The 19,618-nt window shown below is 42.8% G+C and overlaps 1 protein-coding gene across 3 annotated transcripts in view; it reads left to right on the forward strand.

Annotated features, from left to right (window-relative positions):
• Window positions 1–19,618, forward strand: part of CACNA1E (calcium voltage-gated channel subunit alpha1 E) — a 325,029-nt gene that overhangs the window by 276,451 nt on the left and 28,960 nt on the right. For all 3 annotated transcript variants that reach the window (XM_015122410.3, XM_015122438.3, XM_077986562.1), the window contains 10 exons: window positions 1,184–1,344; window positions 1,904–2,041; window positions 2,871–3,072; window positions 3,895–4,059; window positions 4,707–4,817; window positions 8,546–8,629; window positions 9,388–9,513; window positions 12,813–12,878; window positions 17,437–17,528; window positions 18,209–18,374. In XM_015122410.3, coding sequence (XP_014977896.3) covers window positions 1,184–1,344; window positions 1,904–2,041; window positions 2,871–3,072; window positions 3,895–4,059; window positions 4,707–4,817; window positions 8,546–8,629; window positions 9,388–9,513; window positions 12,813–12,878; window positions 17,437–17,528; window positions 18,209–18,374 — 1,311 coding nt within the window. The remainder of the gene's footprint in view (window positions 1–1,183; window positions 1,345–1,903; window positions 2,042–2,870; window positions 3,073–3,894; window positions 4,060–4,706; window positions 4,818–8,545; window positions 8,630–9,387; window positions 9,514–12,812; window positions 12,879–17,436; window positions 17,529–18,208; window positions 18,375–19,618) is intronic.

A 19,618-nucleotide genomic window follows, 5' to 3' on the forward strand; every position in this document is an offset into this window, starting at 1 on the left:
AATACTCATTGGGTTGTGCCTCACACCCCACAGTGTGCTGCCTGGGGCCCTGACCCTTATCAGTGTTGTCAGTGATCCTGCAGGGCAGGATTCAGTGGGCCTCAAGGAGAGTGCAGACAAGCTTGATGAGATTAGTTAATAGGCCAGAGAAAGCACCCTGCAACCTTGCTTAATTCTGTTAAATTAGAAAGGGCTAGTTCCTCGCTCTGCAGCTCCATAACCTGAGGGAGACGTAGGTGGCTCTGACGATTCCACAAGGCTGCCTGTCACTCACATTCCCCGCAGTGTTGAACTAATTAAACCAGCAGTGCTTCACCCAGTGCTGCAGAGAAGCAACTGCACAAATGCAGCACCACTGTGGGGCTAGATTATCCTGTGAGCTAAACCTAAAACCTAGAAAATAACCTAAAAATGGCCTGAAATGTGTTGAATTCCCATGTAACTCCTCACAGCTTAGGGCATAGAGTGGAGGTCACTGGAGGTCTGTCGCCTTTTAACTGAAGTGTAAGTCCCTGGTTCTATCTACCCAGTCTCGCCATCTCTAACAGAAGGTGTGTATTGGTCTTTCCCACTTTCCTTCTATTGGTCTTCATCCCCAATGCAGCCACCATAACTAGAGAACATTTACGTGAAATACTGAATATAATCACAAATGTATGAACTTGCTATGAAATATTAGTGAAATGAACAAAGATGATAGTGTATTATTACCTGATCCTTTTAGAAAGGTAAGGAGAAAATAATACATAATCAGTATATAATTCGAATCTAAGAATGTCACCAAATAAAGCACAAGCTATTTAAAGACTAAAATGGGCTAAATGATCTCAAAGATCCCTTCCAGCAATACACTTCTATGCTTCACACTAAGTGGAGTACCCGTACCAGGAACCCACAGAGGACCACATTCCTTGCTTGATAACATCAGATTTCTACTGCATTGGGTCTACATTCGGTTTCAGAACATGTGTTCCCATTTTAGGTGGTAGGTCTTTGCAGTCATAACCAGCTTAGAAGCCAGCCCTTAATCTCATGAGCGACGCCTCACCTCTTAGCAGGAAATTCTATCCTGGGACAACTTCTTAGTGGGGCTTGGTGGTGGTGGTGTGGCCCAGCTCAGCTCTAGGCAAGTGTGCAGACCATCACAGGGTTCACACAGCAGGGCTCTTTGCTCTATCCACAGGCTGTCTTCGACTGCGTGGTGACCTCCTTGAAGAATGTCTTCAACATACTTATTGTCTACAAGCTCTTCATGTTCATCTTTGCTGTCATCGCAGTTCAGCTCTTCAAGGGAAAGTTCTTTTATTGCACGGACAGTTCCAAGGACACAGAGAAGGAGTGCATGTAAGTGCCGCCAGCACATCCCACTTGATTTTGCTGAAGCATGTCCTGATGAGCCCACTCCACCCCCACAGGTCCACCTTCCCTCCTTTCTATCTTACCCATCTCCACGCTTCTTTCAGCAAAAAGACAAAACAGGGAATCAATAAACTTTTTATTGAGTGCCTCTTTTGTGTCAGACATGAAAACTTCAGTGTAAACTGTCTTGTACCATGACATTTTACACTCGAGTTTTCATTTTAAACCCCTATAATGAGCTATTAAAATGAGTTTTATTTGCTTATTATACAAGTGGAAGCTAAAACTCAGAAAGTTAACCTTAAGCAAGTTGCTCAAGGTTACACAGCCACTAGTGAAAGGGTTGGGATTTACTGCCATATCCATTGGGCACCAAATCCCATTTTTGCTCCATGGTAAAAATACGTTCCTTTAATAAAATTCCTTTTCCTTACACATATATGGTGATCATTATTACTCCCAAATTATTGTGGCCTGTAGAATGTGCTGACTCTTCCATGAGCTATAGTGAGGGGTCCCTCTTTCATTTCTGCTCTGGTTTTAGAGGCAACTATGTAGATCATGAGAAAAACAAGATGGAGGTGAAGGGCCGGGAATGGAAGCGCCATGAATTCCACTACGACAACATTATCTGGGCCCTGCTGACCCTCTTCACCGTCTCCACGGGGGAAGGATGGCCTCAGTGAGTGACTGAGTTGGCATGCTTGTATGTGGCTGTGATAGGCCCCCCGGTTGCCTTGAGAAGCTGACTCAAGATGAACAAGGCTCACCCTTTGTTATTGTATCAGGGAAAGTAAGGGGTTTTCAGAAGGTGACACAGGCAGAAAAGAGGAAGAATGAAAATTCTTCAGGCAAAAATGGAGAATCGGGTGAGCAAATCAGGGAAATATTTGAAACTCTTAATGTTTTAGCCAATTATTGAGGAGTTGAGTGGAACCATCTGACTTCTGTGGAACAAATGAGTTTTGAACAGCCCTGTACCCGTAAGGAGAGCTCCTGAGAGCTGTTATAGACAGATTTATCCTCCAGGGGGACCCAGTACCTGAGAGCCTGAGGATTGAGGGTTAAGAATGAGTTGGCAAAACCCAAAGGCACTTCCTGTGATCATGAAGAAGACCACAGAATACAGGTCTTATGCTGCCCATAGCTGAAAGCTAATTTTTCAGAGACTTAGCAATGACTAAGACACCACTTTCTGGTGGCAGCATGTTCTTGTTGGCAGCAAACTGTTAAATGGAAATCTGGGAGTCTCTTTGTATTGAACATGGCAACCTAAACTATGAAATTATGTCCCTCTGTTGCTTAGGAGTCGAGTGCATGATGGAACGGGGGCTAGAAAGAGAAGCGGATTGTTGATAGCAGGATATGACACTTGGGTTTGGACTCAAAAAACTTAATGGAGGATCTACAAAGTCAAAGAAGTCAGATAAAATATTATAATAGGTGGCATATCTCCTAATGAAGCCAAGACTGTCATCCACCATCTGTGCCCTCTCGTTCTGTCCCCACAGAGTTCTGCAGCACTCTGTAGATGTGACAGAGGAAGACCGAGGCCCAAGCCGCAGCAACCGCATGGAGATGTCTATCTTTTATGTGGTCTACTTTGTGGTCTTCCCTTTCTTCTTTGTCAATATCTTTGTGGCTCTCATCATCATCACCTTCCAGGAGCAAGGGGATAAGATGATGGAGGAGTGCAGCCTGGAGAAGAATGAGGTAACAACAATTGGTCTAAAGTGGGAGGCAGCAGGGGCTCCAGAAAGGATTCTTGGGCCAGCAGTGTAAGAAAGGAGGACTGCATTTTCTTAACTTGATTAAGAATTATAGAGAGAAGATGAGAAAAGTAATTATTCAGCCATTAAATAAACATTTTCCAAGCACTGTTTAAGGCCTGTGTATGAGGCACAGAGATCTGGAAGATGTGTAAGATGTTTATGATGCAGTCATTACCTTTGTGTATGCATAGTCTAGAAAACAAAGATGTGTGGCACAATGATAATATCAGATATCTGCTTATCTGGCTGCTGTGACCTTCCATGCCATGTATTTGCTGTAAGGGCAGGGAATGTGTCTTATCACAGCTTTTCCAGCAACAAGCATAGTTCTGGCACATTGTAAGGTTTCAAAAGCTTTTTTTGAAATTTCTTTCCTTTTTTTTTTTTTTTAACAATGGAACTGAACTAGAAACGTTAGGGACTGTAAGAAATGTGACAGAAAGTGCTGTAGAAATACATAGGTAGGTAGATCTTTACTTCTGACTAAGGGCACCAAGGAAGGCTTCCTGCCTAAATAGCTCAGCCACATGCTGTGTAAAGGACTTTTTAAATAATCATGAAGTCTCTACTCCACGTGACAACACCTCCTTCAAGGTGATGCCTTGTCTGTAGTTTTGTCTAGGTGACCCCAGTTGCCATCTTTACTTGCCCAGCCCTGCCCTTTTTCCCATTCACTGCCCTCCTCTTCTGAGCATGGAACAGAGCCTGCCATGCTAGATCTATGGGATCTGAGCTTGTGCGAATAACCATGACTTTCTTGCAGAGGGCGTGCATCGACTTCGCCATCAGCGCCAAACCTCTCACCCGCTACATGCCGCAGAACAGGCACACCTTCCAGTACCGCGTGTGGCACTTTGTGGTGTCTCCGTCCTTCGAATACACCATTATGGCCATGATCGCCTTGAATACCGTTGTGCTGATGATGAAGGTGAGAGGAGAGAGGCACAAGAGCCGGCTGAGCCCCAGCGATGGTTCCCTCCCACGGCAAGTGGGAAGACACCCCAACATCCCAGCCCGTCACTGCTTTACCTACTTTTCCATCATGGAATCCTTTTGTGATCTGTATTTTGTTCAACAACCCAACCTCTGGGGCTTTGGGGGTCCACTGAGCAAAATGCAGTGCAGCCTATAGTAGCCATCCAGGGGCTCCCAAGACCTGAGATGGCAATGGGAAGCAGCTTCAGACAAGGGTGGGAAAATCAGGAGACAGAGATCCATCATCATGGGGTCTGAAGAAGCCTTGGAGTACTCAGACAGGCTCATCCTGTTTAATACTAAATGACTAACTCCAGTAACTAACTCTAGAAAATGTTTCTTCTCTGCCCACCCTCATCTCTAGGAAGACTGGCCATTTTGCTGTTAAGTCTGGTGGAGTGTGGGTCTGTGTTTTCCTTTGTTTTGTTGGGTAGAATATGTGGTTCTCCCCTCCAGCACTCGAAGTCCATCTCTCCTCCTGTACTGCGTACCAGAGTCTCCTACAGGGCAGGAATGAGAGATGGCCAACCTCGGTGACATGTATTCCCCCTCTTACCTTAAGGCTGTGATTCTTTCTCTCTTCTTTTCTCTTCCTGGCAGTATTACTCTGCTCCCTGTACCTATGAGCTGGCCCTGAAGTATCTGAATATCGCCTTCACCATGGTGTTTTCCCTGGAATGCGTCCTGAAGGTCATCGCTTTTGGCTTTTTGGTATGTCGCTGAATCCTTCCCAGCACTGGGCGTGTCTCTTTCTGTTGGGTGCTTTCCCAGCCTTTGTTGAAAGGGAGGTGGTTACTGCTATTTCAGAAATCACCCACCTAGATGTGGGCTCGTTTTGACTGCTCAGTAAACTGCCATAGAGACAAGATGTGTGAGGAAGTTGGGAGAAAGGGCAAAGGAAGCCACATCCCAGGTTCATGCTTATGGGGCTATCAGCCCTGGTCCTGTGAAATTCTGTCAGCAGTCCAGAGGCGGCCATCATTGGGTTTTACTAGAACTACAATTTATGTGTAGATGAAGGAGCAAGCCAAAGATTGGACTAATAAACTTCGAGTGCTTATTTACTGGTAAAAGGTATAAGAGCTTTATAACACAAATGGGAAAATACCTATCGCTGTTAGCCTCAAACATAGCAAATAATAGATTTTACCTATTAGTCCTTCTGCCATTAGTAACATGAAGAATAGTTTCTGCCAAAGAAAATAGGTGTTTATTACTTATGCCTATAAAGGTTAATGGCCTTTAAGAGGTATGTGTGTGTGTGTGTGTGTGTGTGTGTGTGTGTGTAGTGCAACGGGAAGGATTCTGGAATTAAGTCTGAGGAGGTTTGGCGATGATGAATTTTTCTGCTAGGAGCCCTCTTTTTTCTTCTCCTCAACTACTATTAATAATTATAATGTTTGGCAAATTCTTGCATCTGTTCTCAAGAGTGTTAAGAAAACCTAGCCCTTTGCTTCAGTGTCCTATAAACAAGATAATCCCGTTGGCCACCCTCCCCCCACCTTGCTTCAGTGTGTACAGTGAGTTCAGTGGGATGCAAGCCCACGTGACAGCTGTTTCACACTTACTTAGGGTGTGAGCTACCATTTCAAATTACATGGGTATGTGGCTTTCCCTGCAAGAAGGAGAACTTTGCTCATTATCTGAATAAGTGTTTGTCTGGTAGCAGCTTTAACAGAGGCTCTGGGCTGGGTTCAATAATTGTGAGAGTTGATTACGGGGGCTGCTTTTGGTCTCCCAGCGGGTTCTTTGAAAAACCATTAATTTGATCATTTTGGGTGGAGAGTTTAAGGGAACCAATTGCAGTTGGCTGCATTGTGTTTGCCTGGCTCCCTTGTGAGTGTTTTGAGACTTGGGGAAATAAAAAAGTAAAAGAAACTACTACCAACAAAGATGCCTTTATAATACAGTCTAGCCCTGAGCAGGGGGAGTTGACCGAGAGGGAGACACAAGCACCACAACAGGGAAAGTTTTTCTGTGCATATTGATTACTTGTATGTGGTATTGACATTGTCTGTGACTTCAGACCCATTATGTGTCTAATTATGGCGAATGCTGAATATATACTCACAGCCTTAACTAGATTCGGCCCTTGAAGCCTGCATCCTTCCCACCCTACCCCCATGTTTTCGTTCAAGGTCTAGAGGGATTTTCACTCTATAAAAGGTACCACTAATTCTGATAAGTCCTTACATTGTTAAAGCACTCTAAGCCTTCAGAATATCGTAATATATACTATTTCATTAGATCTTCTCAGTGACTCTGAAATAGGCATGGCAGATGTCACTATCATAATTGCCATTATTGTTGTTGTTTTAAATGAGGAAATTGAAGTTCAGAAAAATTGTATAGCTTCCTAAAGATTACATAATGACAGGCAATAGAATTGCAAGGCAAAATGGGAAAAAAAAAAAAGGAAAGGAAAAAGAAAAAGAGGGTAAGATGTAACAAAAATTGTTTGGTTATCAAGTACCAAATGCTTTACATATTGTTTTTCTCTCCATAACAATATATTAGATAAGCATTCTTATTTTTGCCTTTTTATGGATCAGCTGGAGCTCAGAAAGGTTGAATACTTTGGCAAGATTAGTAAGAGGTAGGGCTAGGATTCAGACCCTGTTCTTTCTAACTTCAAAGCTCACAATAATCTACTAGTCTACACTACACTGTACTATTCTATACCATACACCACAGTGTGCTAGTCTATACCACAGCATGCTATTCTGTATTGTAAAGCATTGTTAACTGGAATCCAGAGCTTCTGGTCCTCTGAGACTTAGATCCATGCACCAATATTTAGAAAGAATTAAAACCAAGAATTAGGAAGTTCACCCCAGGTGGGACAATAGGAGAGCCCTGAGAATTGAGGAATTCAGCTACTTAATTTAGCTCCACCACTGATAGACTAAATATTCTAATGGAAAGTGAATTTATGAAACTCTGTGCTTCAGTCTCTCCACATGCCCCATAAGTACACGTGGCTTTGGAATAAGGCCTCTCTCAGCCTCATTTTCTCGTACATAAAATGAGGATAACAGTAGCTACCTTATGGCCTTAGCTACTTTGTTGTATGTATCCAATTAAGTGATATTCATAGCCTTCTGAGTGGATGTTCATTAAATATAACTTCTCTCTCTCTCCACACTCCTTTTCTCTCTTTATTGGGTATTTTTCCCCCCTCTTGCCAACTTTTCCATTCAGGATTCTATGAACATGGGGTATTTGTCACTCCCTGCCTCTAGGATCCATGAGAGGAATAAATGAGTTGAAAGAATGCCAAAGGCCTGGCCTAGTGTCTGGCTCATGTCGTAGGAATTCGATGATGCTAGTTGTGAGGCTGGGATGGAGTATACTTCTGCAGTGCTCTGACAGTCTCTTGTTTTTTATGCCAATGATAGGATAAAATAATCCATTGTCCTGTGATCTTGCTGAGGATATCAATTACAGGTGTTTGAAATTTTCTTCTCCTTGTACTTTCTCTGTCTCCTCTGAATTTCTGCATTCTGTTGATTTTAATCTCTGTTTTCTGTGTTACAGACTGCCCTTATATGTCCCAGGGGCAAGCAAGTGAATTGTTTTTGAGATTCAAGTATCCTTTTTGTTTGTTTGTTTTTAAAGGAACACAGTCTAAGGTCTGTGTTCATCTGAGCCTAGGAGATGGATGCATAGTCCACCCTCTCCTGTTAAATGGAGTGTTATCTGATTGGTGGATTTTCCAGGCCTTTTATATCTCCTTCAGCTCACTCATTTTATTACTGCTTCCTTGTACTTAGTTACATCTCCTCAAAAGGTATAACAGCAGAGAAAAAGGGGAAACATGAAGTCTATTCATCCTATTACCAATCAGTAGTTGGTTTGAAAAGGCTCAATGGAGTTAGAAGGAGATTTTTGGCACATCTGTAACCTTTAATCACTTACCACTTGTGTGACTTTTGTTGATAGTTGAAAGTCAGACTGTATTTTCTAGGGCACTTGATGCAATAGAGATAATTTAAAAGCTATAGCTGTATGACCATGGCGATGGTTTCACAGGTATAGACGTTTCCCCAAACCAATCAAGATATATGCCTTAAATATGGATAGCTTTTTATTTGTCAATCATGCCTCCATAGAGGTTTCAAAATACATAAATATTTGTTAAAAATGAAAATTGAAAAAACCTTTTTTTTTACATATGAGCTTTTGGTGACAGTTTCAAAAATAAAGTCTTCAAATAGTGATGGAACTGCTTTCCAAATGAGAAATTCCCAGATTAGTAAAGGAGAAATGGCATCTCTGGTTAGAAATGGGAAACCGAAGCCAAAGTAAGAGTGAACTTATGCATGAATTGACAAGTTTTATTTCCAAGTGACAAACAAAGTTATATAATGAAAGATGTCTTTTCTCCTCTTTTTTTCTTTCCTTTTTCTGATGTTCCTATGACTGAATTCATTTGGCAGAACTATTTCCGAGACACCTGGAATATCTTTGACTTCATCACTGTGATTGGCAGTATAACAGAAATTATCCTGACAGACAGCAAGGTGAATCGCCTATAAGATCCACGTCTGTAAGCTTGGTCCTGGAGTAGCATTTTTAAGACTCCTCTGTACATTGAGTCCATTTTTAACCCACCAGAGCAAATGTGTACCCCTCTAAGTGTTGGGAATTTACTCCCTCACTGCTCGGCATTAGCCAGGGAATGCAAACTTGGTAGTGGCACTGGATCTCCGGGAAGGCTTTGTTGATCTGCATGACTCAGGCAGCAGACCTCTAATGGGGTAGGTGGAATAGACGGTGTCAGAAGAGAGCTAGTATGCGTAGCATTCCAGCTAGTATGCGTAGATTCTCAAAGGAGGCACAGTATCTTTGCCCTCAAAGTTCATAGACCTGTATTTTTTCCATAAACTTGTTATTTCTAAAGACGACTTGGAGAGCTCATGGTAACTGTCTTTGAATATCAGAGGGCCAACGTGTGCTAGAGGGGTTCCCAGATCTGCTCTTTTTGGCATCTAAGTGCAGACTTCAGACCACTCAGTAGAAGATTAGGGAGGCTGGTTTTGTGAGCAGGGTACCCTTCTCAGGTACATCCTTTACCCTTCTACCTGGGGATAGAGAGCAGACATGGGAAGGCTTAGGAGATAGGCCTCACTGGCCAGCCCATCAGCTGGAATTGGGGTTAACAAAGACAGAGACTGTGTCCCATTTATTGGAATGAGGGATAAATACACAAATACTAGTGCTTAGATTTTTCTAAATGACCATAATGTTCCTAATTATATGTTTCCTTTTGGTCCACCAGCTGGTGAACACCAGTGGCTTCAATATGAGCTTTCTGAAGCTCTTCCGAGCTGCCCGCCTCATAAAGCTTCTGCGTCAGGGCTATACCATACGCATTTTGCTGTGGACCTTTGTGCAGTCCTTTAAGGTAAGAGGTACCAGCAAATCCTCTCTGAGGGTTGTCATATCAGACAGCACAGCCAGGCAACACTGGCATCATTACCCGAGTCCCTTCACCTCTGGGAAGCTGAAGCTAGTAGAACGGGTGTTTGTTAGAAGCAGTCAGTAAATACTGCAATTCTTAGTTACAGCACAGCTTGGCTTGACTGGAATCAGCTTATGTCTACTGGATAGAATCTCATTTTAGAAAAACACCTTGACTTTGTGACTCAGGCATCCTCTCTGTCTGCTGAGGCAGGAGACACGTTTTATAAGATGTGCTTTGTCCCTAGAGATTCCAGACAGTCCTGAGTAACCCCATCCATGTAAAGAGCCAATTGTCTGTAGTCAGATGTCCTCTGCATTTTCAGGGACTTTGGGTGTTTTTATTTCACATGAAAGTTTTTCAAAGGACTCACTGAGTTGTGTTTCATAGAGAGATGATTCATATTTAGCCCCACCTTTGTCTTCATCAGCATTTATTTCCTGAGGCACTGAACACAGGGTATACTAATGGTCACCTCTGTGTCCTACAAATAAATAGGGACATCTGGGCAGGTTAATACGCTGTGTTTCCTTTGAACAGTCTAGTGGAGCTGTACAGTGGTGTATATATAATAAATAAAAGTAAAAAATTGACAGCTGAGACCCAAACTTTCAGTAAAAGTTTCCTAAACATACTTAAATATCTTTGGGCTCTAGCAAGTACTATAAATTAGTTGTTGTTAAGCTTTGGGGGGTGGGGGCCTAAATGTTGTTCAAATGCCTGTTCTTACTAAAATGAGTTTTCCAGTGAATGTGTTTAAAAATAAACTGGATGGAATCAAGTGATTCAAAGATGAGAAATTATGAATTCACCAAATTGACTTTATTTTAATTATTTATACAGTTTAATTAAAAATTAAGCTAAAGATTGGGAGGCCGAGACGGGCAGATCATGAGGTCAGGAGATCGAGACCATCCTGGCTAACATGGTGAAACCCCGTCTCTACTAAAAAAAAAAATACAAAAAACTAGCCAGGTGAGGTGGCAGGTGCCTGTAGTCCCAGCTACTTGGGAGGCTGAGGCAGGAGAATGGCGTAAATCCGGGAGGCGGAGCTTGCAGTGAGCTGAGATCCGGCCACTGCACTCCAGCCTGGGCGACAGAGCGAGACTCCGTCTCAAAAAAAAAAAAAAAAAAATTAAGCCAAAGAAGGCAAGCCAGTGAACTCGTGGTTTCTCACCACTTGGAAAAGGATTTCTCCCCACATCCATCATTACTGATTTACTTCCTCACCGAGGACCTGGGATTTGGAGATATGAGATCAATTTGAAGGATGCTCTGGCTCCTAGGAGCGACCTTGACATTTTTATCATATCCAGAACAATTGTTTGGCATAATGACCCCACGGAGGCCTCACCTCAATGAAAACTATTTTTCTAAAACTAGATATGGAGAGAAATCTAAAACCTTAGCAAGAATTTTCTGAGTCTCAGGTGATTTTGGATTTAGAATTGGAAACACAAGATGCTTTTAAAAACTTTTTTTTTAGAGTATTGCCCAACAAACTTCAGTTGTTAGTCTCTTAAGAAATATGTGTCATCCTGTCATATTTTCACAATTACCAAGTCTCTGAGAAACCATATAGTATTGAGAGCAAAGATAATATTGTCAAAATTTTCTTGATGGCCAAATGGTTGGCTTATTCCAGCAAATACTACAGAGAACAGAGAAGACAGGTGAGTTTGCCTCCAGGTGACACTGTGTTATAGATAGATGTTTCCTTTTCAGAACAGTTCTGGGACACAGTATAGAAGTTTGATTTTTAAAAGTCAGATTAGCAAAGGCTGCCTCTGCAAATAGAAAGCAGAGAGCCACACGATATAAACAGCATCGACATTGCCTATACCTCCCCCACCCTCCCCTAAACAGCATCCAGTTTTCTACATCTGACCCCTATTCTACAGTTCTTACCTCTTTTTCCTTATTTTGTGTTAGAATGTATAAACATGACAAGAAAGGAAAACGGAATGAATCTTTGCTTTTCTCCCTAAGTTGGGAGTAGGGAGAGAGAAACTAGGGACTAGAGTGGAGACAGTAGAATAAGGGTAGAAGGTGAAGATGAAACGCAGCAGCACTGCAGGCACAAGAAACCCTGTCTCCTTCCTCCTGGCTTTCTGTAGAGGAGGTCCACATTGCCCGTCAAAGTGCAGCCAACCCCCATCACAGAGCCTAGGAATCAACACTTCCTCGGAGAGGGAATTCTCCCACCCGCTTTCAGTCGCATTTTAATTTTAGCCTCTATTCAAGTTGTAAATAGTCTCATAGGGCTCTTCATTTTGTTAGTGCTGTTGAAAAGCTCTGCCCTGTTCATGTAGTCTGAAAGCCTCAATTGATCTCCTGGGATTCATGGTGTGCACAATCAAGACAGGGTGGAGACTCCTCATAGCACTGTCTGCCAGGGAGCTTAGTGGGTGGTAAAGAAGAGGGACTTCTCTGGCAGCACTGAGATCAACACAAAATTACAGCGTCCCACTCTGGCCCCAAATCCAAACTGTCCTATGTCTGCATCCTCCTCCAGCACCAAGGCCAGTTCCCTGCCTCACATCTCCTTGCCTTGACCCTCACCTCTAAACCTGGAATGTTATCCCAAAGTGGCAGTAAGCATGCACAGTATGGAATTTTGTGCTACATGGCTTCATGGCAGAGTTTTTTGGTGGCTAACTTACCAGGCTTTTGCATGAAACATAATAAAACGTCAGGAGGCTTAAACACTGGGAAATGACATTTCATCAGAAAATGAAAGAGCCTTCTGGGAACTTAAAAACAAGTGAGTCCCCAGTCATTTCACTTTGATTCCAGAGTCTTCACTATGGGTGCCACTTTGGGTATGGGAGTGGGAGGGGGTAATACAGGGATTTGGAAGCCAAAGCTAGGTGCTTCGTATTTAATTTACATCACAATTGCTAGGTTATTAATTTTCTGCATAGCAAGTGGGATGAACCCCAAGTCCAAGAAGTTTTCCCAGCTTTCCTTCTAGATATGGGCTATACTTATGGGTGAGTAAATCTTCCTGATAGAAGTAAATTTTAAGCCTCCCTTTGGCCAACTGTTTACCTATCTGTCAGAGGACAAGGATGCCTGAGAAAGTATTGCACCTCAAAACAGAACAACCTCAGGGAATAGAGAGTCCCAGTCTCTGTTTGCATTAGCCTCCAGGCAAGATCCTGTACTGCCAGTGACTGCAGGTTGTTAAGCCTGGGTGCTGCCTTTCTTTGATTAATGTCTTATCTCTGCTTTCCTTCCAGGCCCTCCCTTACGTCTGCCTTTTAATTGCCATGCTTTTCTTCATTTATGCCATCATTGGGATGCAGGTGAGCTGGTAAAACAAGGGCCCGGTGGGGACAGCTGTTACCCAGATAATCTCTGGCTTAGCAACCTAAGCATGCAAGACCTGAAGATGCTTTGAACCCCTTCTTGCCTAAGGGTGCTCCCGTGAGGTCTTGTCACAATGTGACCTTGGGAATTTCACATGTGCAGCGGCTCCCCATTTAGCTTGCCTAAGTATTCAGGGTAGTCTGGTACAAGGGCTTCATCTCAGGTTGTCAGATCATGGTGCTAATTCATAAGCAGCTAGGCTTCTGTGGTGACAGCAATGGAACTAAAGCAAAGATGACACTTTTGTTCTTAGCCAGAAAGATCCCCCAGGAGACTAAGAAGTGGGAGCTCATGTCAATCTATTTCTCAGGATATCTGGTATTTTGACTTGGCCTAAAAGGTCAGATGTTAGTTCTTCCTGTATATGGTGACACCAAATCACCACATATAGTCATGGCTGTCTTGTAGAGTCTTATACTTACACAGTCTTGACTGGCTCCCTAAGACACATCACTGTGAACAACTCATGGAGTTCCTGGCAGCCCGCTCATTCCTAGGGAGACTCAAGGGCCACATTCCAGCTAATAAGGCCATGCAACTTGCTGGACAGTTCCCTTGTTTTCCCACCCCAGGTGTTTATGCAGGTAGCCAGAGGCCTGCTAAGCAGAAGAAGCCAAAGGACCTTTCAAAGATGATGGTTGTTCATGGTGGGTGAACTCCTACTGTAAATAACCAGCAGCACATCCATGAACCTATCTGGTTGGAGACACAGGCTTTCTGCTTGTCTCCAGAAGACTAACTGGAGATATTGTGACTAGATCCCAGCAAAGAACTTCAGCTATGTGACAGCCTCCTGCAGTCAGGCAGTCTGGCTGCCTTGGGCCTGCCGGCTGCCTTCCCAACTGTGTTGCCACCTGGAGCTGCTGCTGGAGTGTCCCAGCCTTGCTGCGTCTGCAGCCTTTTCCAGAGCCTTTCTGAAATGTCTCTTCCTTTCGCTCTTCTCTCTTGCCTGTACTTCTTGGTTTCGTTCTTTAACTCTATTACTGGAGAAGTTTGTTCTCTAAAAATACAATAGAATGTCAAGTGTCAAAATGTGTGAGACTTGGTTGAGAAGTCGTGAGTTCTCCTTCACTGAGGATATTTCAGTAGGAATTTAATGATCATGTTGGCAGTGTTGGAAATAGAATTCCTGCTGAAGTTTCAGATTGGCTTGGTAACGCCCATGAAGTCCTGTCTAACTCCAGTATATTTCACTCTGGAATTAAAATATTCTTGAAGAGCCAAATGAAAGCTTGATTTAAATTATTTTTTCAAAATTTATTTTTTTGATATATAATTGTAGATATTTTTGGGGTACATGTGATATTTTGATGCTTGTATATAATGTGTAATGATCAAATCAGGGTAATTGCGTTATCCATCACCTCAAACATTTATAATTCTTCTTGTCTGGTTATCATTAAGTGCTTTTTGCCTATGCTCAAAATAGTTCTTACCCCTTTTCATCTTCAAACAAAATAAACTAGAATAATACCATCTCCAGTACTGATCTGGTATGAATACTGTTGATTCTGATAATGACAATAATGCTATTTACCATTATTTAAATTCCTTGGTGTACAAGACACTGTACTAAATGTATGCATAGAGAGAAAGAGAGTGAAGGGGGAGAAAGGGAAAGAGTGAAAGGAAGACAGAGCGAGCATCCCCAGGCAAGACATATGACTAATGTTTTTGAGTAACATGAAAACGTTTATAGGTAGGTTTCATTGTCTCCACTAATGTTTAGTGTAGTTAAGTAACTTATAACACGCTTAAGTTCTCAGACAGTAAGTGAAAGAGGTGAGTTGTAAGATCACAAGTATTTATTTTTACCCTCTAGTTGGAGGTAGAAGTTGTTCAGTTATGAAACGGTAGTCTTCACAATAACTGTGCAGTCTAACATCTTATTCCCCTCAGATTTCTTTCCAAAAGATAAGAGCACTATGTCCATTCCACAGAGACATGAATGACATTTCTGCTATGACTTGCTTTGAGCTGGCCATCCCCATCCTGGTCTGTGACAGAAATACAGCACCAAGCACAAAGCAGATACCTGAGCTTGTTGCTAGAGAGACTGTTTCTAATATAGTCACAAAAAAACTGAGGGATCTATACAAATAAACACAAGGGCAGAGACAAGCTTTTGTAAAAATATTAATAGAAACAAGGTATATCTGAGAAAAACCATTATTATTCCAAACTTTCAAAAGCACCTTGGAAAAAGGGACCTTTGCAGAAGAATCAGAAGTTAGAAAGGAGGAGTAACTGGCTGGGAATGAGAAAGAGCCCTGTGGCTACATGGTGTTAGGAAGTGGGATTGTCAGCCTTAGCTTCTTCACCGACCAACTGTGTGAACTTATTAAAGTCATAGTATCTCTCTTCACCTTAACTCCCTCACCAGTACAGTGGAGGCGTTGGTTAAAGACCTTCGCAAGTATCTTCTAGTTCTAAAGTTCTGTAATCCCAAGTGAAATTAATTTAAATCTATACTCTCGTGAGATTTTTCTATGGGGCTTCAGCATCCCTTCTTTCTTTTCCATACCCTATTGATGGAGGTTTAAGTTAGTGACAAGGACTAAGTGAAAAGTGAGAAAAAAAAGTACAAAAAAATTTAAGACCACCTTCACAATAAATACATGTTTTTGACTTAAATTTTGTTTTGTTTCGTTTGTTTTGTTTTTGTGTGTGTGTTTTTTTAAAGACGAGGTCTCACTGTGTTGCCCAGGCTTGTCTTGAACTCCTGGGCTCAAGCAGTCCTCTCACCTCAGCCCCTCAAATTGCTGGGATTACAGGTGTGAGCCACCATGCCCAGCTTGACTTAAATTATCTTAGATTCAAAATAGCTTTGGTTTACTGGACTATTACACACATACTTTGTGCAAAATCACAGTGTGCCCTCCAGTTAGTTTGTGATTGGATAGAGGTGTTTGAGAAAATAATAATGAATTCAACTCATGATACTTCCAGGAGTGTCATAGGGAAAAAAAGACACTGTAAGTTGTATGTCTGATGAATCAAGGATAAATCGTGAATTCTGAACCAAGAGGGTGAAAAGAAAGAAGAGGGCAGGAAATGTGAACAGGGCAAGGATAAATGTCAGTGCCCTCCTGGGGGTATCCAGAGTTAATTAGATTTGATTGCTTGGGTGGGATTTTTTACATGCTACTATTTGTCTCTTTGGGGCCCTCTAGCTTCTCCTCTTTCCATTCTTCTCTGCTGCTGCCTCACTTGCCACCTCCATTCTCCCTGAGAGATAAGTAGTATTTGGGTTTTGAAAAACAGCATTGAGAACAAATTCCCAGAGCAGGTGTCAGTGGGAGTTACTTGAGCAAAATAGCTGGGGGCAGAGATTGTTCCTCAATTGCACATTCTAAAAACTGTGAGGGGGAAAATGTGTTCCATTTAGTACACATTGGATAAACTGAAGCATGTTCAATGCAGGCTGAAAATTGTCTCAGATGACTGGAAAAGTAACCCAGTAAGTCCTCGATTGTCCCAACATTGACTTGTGAGAATAGATTCTGATATCCAAAATGTGATTGGGGAAGAAGAGTACATGTGTGAAAGCCTCCTTTTCATCTGAAGAGTGGAGGGGTTGACCTTGGCTCCAGGCAGCCCTGTGTCTGGGAGTTCATCACTACACAGTCTCTGTGGATAAAGATCTCTGAGTGTTCACAGTGATCACATTCTAAGCTCACTAGCCAGCAGCAGATCAGCAAATCTCACTCTGTCACTCAGAATCTGCCCAAAGCCATTTTTTGTTTTCATTTTCAAAGTGTCCAGGTGGCCTGACTTTCCCCATCCTATTGGCCTGGACTTCATTTTAGATCCTGCATAAATGTTTCCTTTTGGATGGGATTTGGGTCTGTTGGATGATACATGTGGACATACGTAGTTATATGCACATGGATATATGCGTGTTCATTCTCATGGATTCTACATTAATGACAGACCTTCTAAGATGTGACTCAATGGATAGAAACATATCTAAGGAAGAGAGAGATGCCACTCTCTTATCTGATCTGCTTGTAAATTCCAGGGTAGCATCTCCCCAAGCCATAAATGATGTCTTCTTGCAAATCCAAATGCTCCCATCATGACTACCTGAGACAGGAAGAGAGGGGTAACTCCTTCCATGCACTCCTGCTGTGAGATAATGTCTTTGACAGACTGCTTGAGTACCATGGTGACAGGTACCATGGAAATAAAAGACCAGATTAAGTGTGGGAGGAACTATGTACAGGCAGAATGACTTCGAAAGAGCCTGCATTCTACGTTATGCTGGGACCTTGCTGCACGGGTCCCCTTTGCTGCACTAGAGCAGTGGAGGATAATTATTCTTGCATATCAGCCCAAGAGCACAGTGTCCAGCAGCTCTCTGGGTCTGAGTTGTCTGCTTCAGGGGCAGGTCATCAGGAAGAGCCATGTACGTGGCTTTGCCAATCCCCATGTGCTGGACACATCACACAGCTTGGTAATGCTCATTGTTTTTCTGTTGTTTCTCTCCTCAAGGTATTTGGAAACATAAAATTAGATGAGGAGAGTCACATCAACCGGCACAACAACTTCCGGAGTTTCTTTGGGTCCCTAATGCTACTCTTCAGGTACCTGGATGCATAACTGTCGTAGCTGGAGTTCTCCTGATGGAGGGAGAGAGAATCAGTCTACCTCTTCGTCCCATTTCCCATTGTATCTTTATTCCACTTCCTTTGCTCCTGTCAGTAGAAGGGGGAATGGGCAATGTCTTTGCCAAACTGCCCCATAACATTAGAAAGTTTCGTCTTGTCTACAGCCATACCACCATGAATGTGCCTGATCTTGTCTGATCTTGGAAGCTAAGCAGAGTTGGGTCTGCTAAATACTTGGGTGGGAGAAAATTTCATCAATGTCTTTGGCTCAGCAGTTAATTTGCAAATTTTAACTTCAACATGGCCTGCAAGGGTTTGGGAGGGGGGAATATCAGGACAGTGTTTGCAGACCAAATTCCACTTAAGGGCCAAAACCTTGGATAGCCAGGTGTATGTGGGGTCTTAGAGAATCCCACAACTAGTAGCAGAGACCCCACAAAAGATGGAAAGGCAGTGGATGTGGTAGCAGAACCCAAAACAGACCTCAATGGGACTCTTTATCTCTGCATGGAAACCACTAGAAGGGGAGAACTGGGTAAAAAGGGAGCCTGTTGGGCCCAGGCAAGAGCAAGGATGGGGGAATTGGGAAAGAGGAACAAGGATGTAATAGGATCTGCAGACCTGTTCCTGCTAACCAAAATGTCTCTTGGGCTCAGGAGTGCCACAGGTGAGGCCTGGCAGGAGATTATGCTGTCATGCCTCGGGGAGAAGGGCTGTGAGCCTGACACCACCGCACCATCAGGGCAGAACGAGAACGAGCGCTGCGGCACCGATCTGGCCTACGTGTACTTTGTCTCCTTCATCTTCTTCTGCTCCTTCTTGGTGAGCAACATTGTGCTCTTGCCTTGCGATATGGCCCATCCCATCCTACCCCCAACCCTCTGATACACAGACAGGAGATGTTTACTTCAGTGTATGTTTGTACTTCCCTGCCCTCCTATCTCCCTCTCTCCACACCCCCACCATGCACACACTCACACCCAGGCCCAGGTTAAGAACTAGATCGTCCTCTGGAGAACTCTTGGAGATTAGCGTGCCTGTCAGACTCCTGGATGGGTGATTTTCAATGATTAAGAAAAGTCTTTGTTGCTTCTAGGGAAATATTTTTGTGAAAAGGGAAGGTGAGCATATTTCAGTGCACTGAGCTTCATATCAAATCTATGAACACTCAGAGTAAATCCTTTGTCATATCTCAGGTATTTTATCTTATAAGTAGGTCTATGGATATCTTCTCTTTGGGAGATGTTTGAACTGCTTGAGAAAAGGTACCTGAAAATGCAAGGCTATAGCATTGATAAGGGTAGAATGATGATAATGGAATAAATGTGGTTCTCTCTTGACTTGTAATGTTATTCCATTTGGTAGTTGACCAGCTGATAGATGATAAAGAATATGATTGCTTGATTGCTTTGGGTGTTAGTAAATATTGAGTAGTATATGTGGAGCACACCCACCTATAAAGTGGTGAGAAACCCTAGGTGCCTCTTAAGTCTCTTTTGGAGAAAGCATGTCTCAGCACACCCACTTCCAGAAACTTCTACCCTGCGTATCAGACAAGCAGTGATAAATAGAATAATAAAAGGGTCAGTTTAGTGTTTCTGGTCACTCTGAAATTCCTCAGCTCAACTTCACTGCTAATGCCACTGGCTATACAAAAACCTAAAACTAAAACAGTGACACCACTGAAAAGTGGTCAATTTCACGACCATGCATCAAAAAGTGAATTAATTGTCTTATGTCCAGGGATTGCTACCTTGCAAGTGATCCCAAGGGGACTGAAACTTCCCACATGTCCAGGTCTCCAGTGAGGGGGTGGGCTACAGAAAGACCATTAAGTGTTGCCTGTAGGTCAGTGTGGCAGGGAGTGAGCTAACGGGAGATGTGGGCAGCCCACGCAGTAGTCTTGGCTTTGTTCCTCTGCTAGCCTTGGCCCTTTAATAGCCCTTTTATAGCATCTATAAAATGGGAGAAAAAAATGACTTAATAATAGCGTTTTATACACAATGAACTGATCCATGTGTTTTAATATACTTCCTTCTTATGTATGTGAAAGGTTTTTCAATAAA

The sequence above is a fragment of the Macaca mulatta genome, chromosome 1, assembly GCF_049350105.2.
Source record: "Macaca mulatta isolate MMU2019108-1 chromosome 1, T2T-MMU8v2.0, whole genome shotgun sequence".
NCBI classification, from domain to species: Eukaryota; Metazoa; Chordata; class Mammalia; order Primates; family Cercopithecidae; genus Macaca; species Macaca mulatta.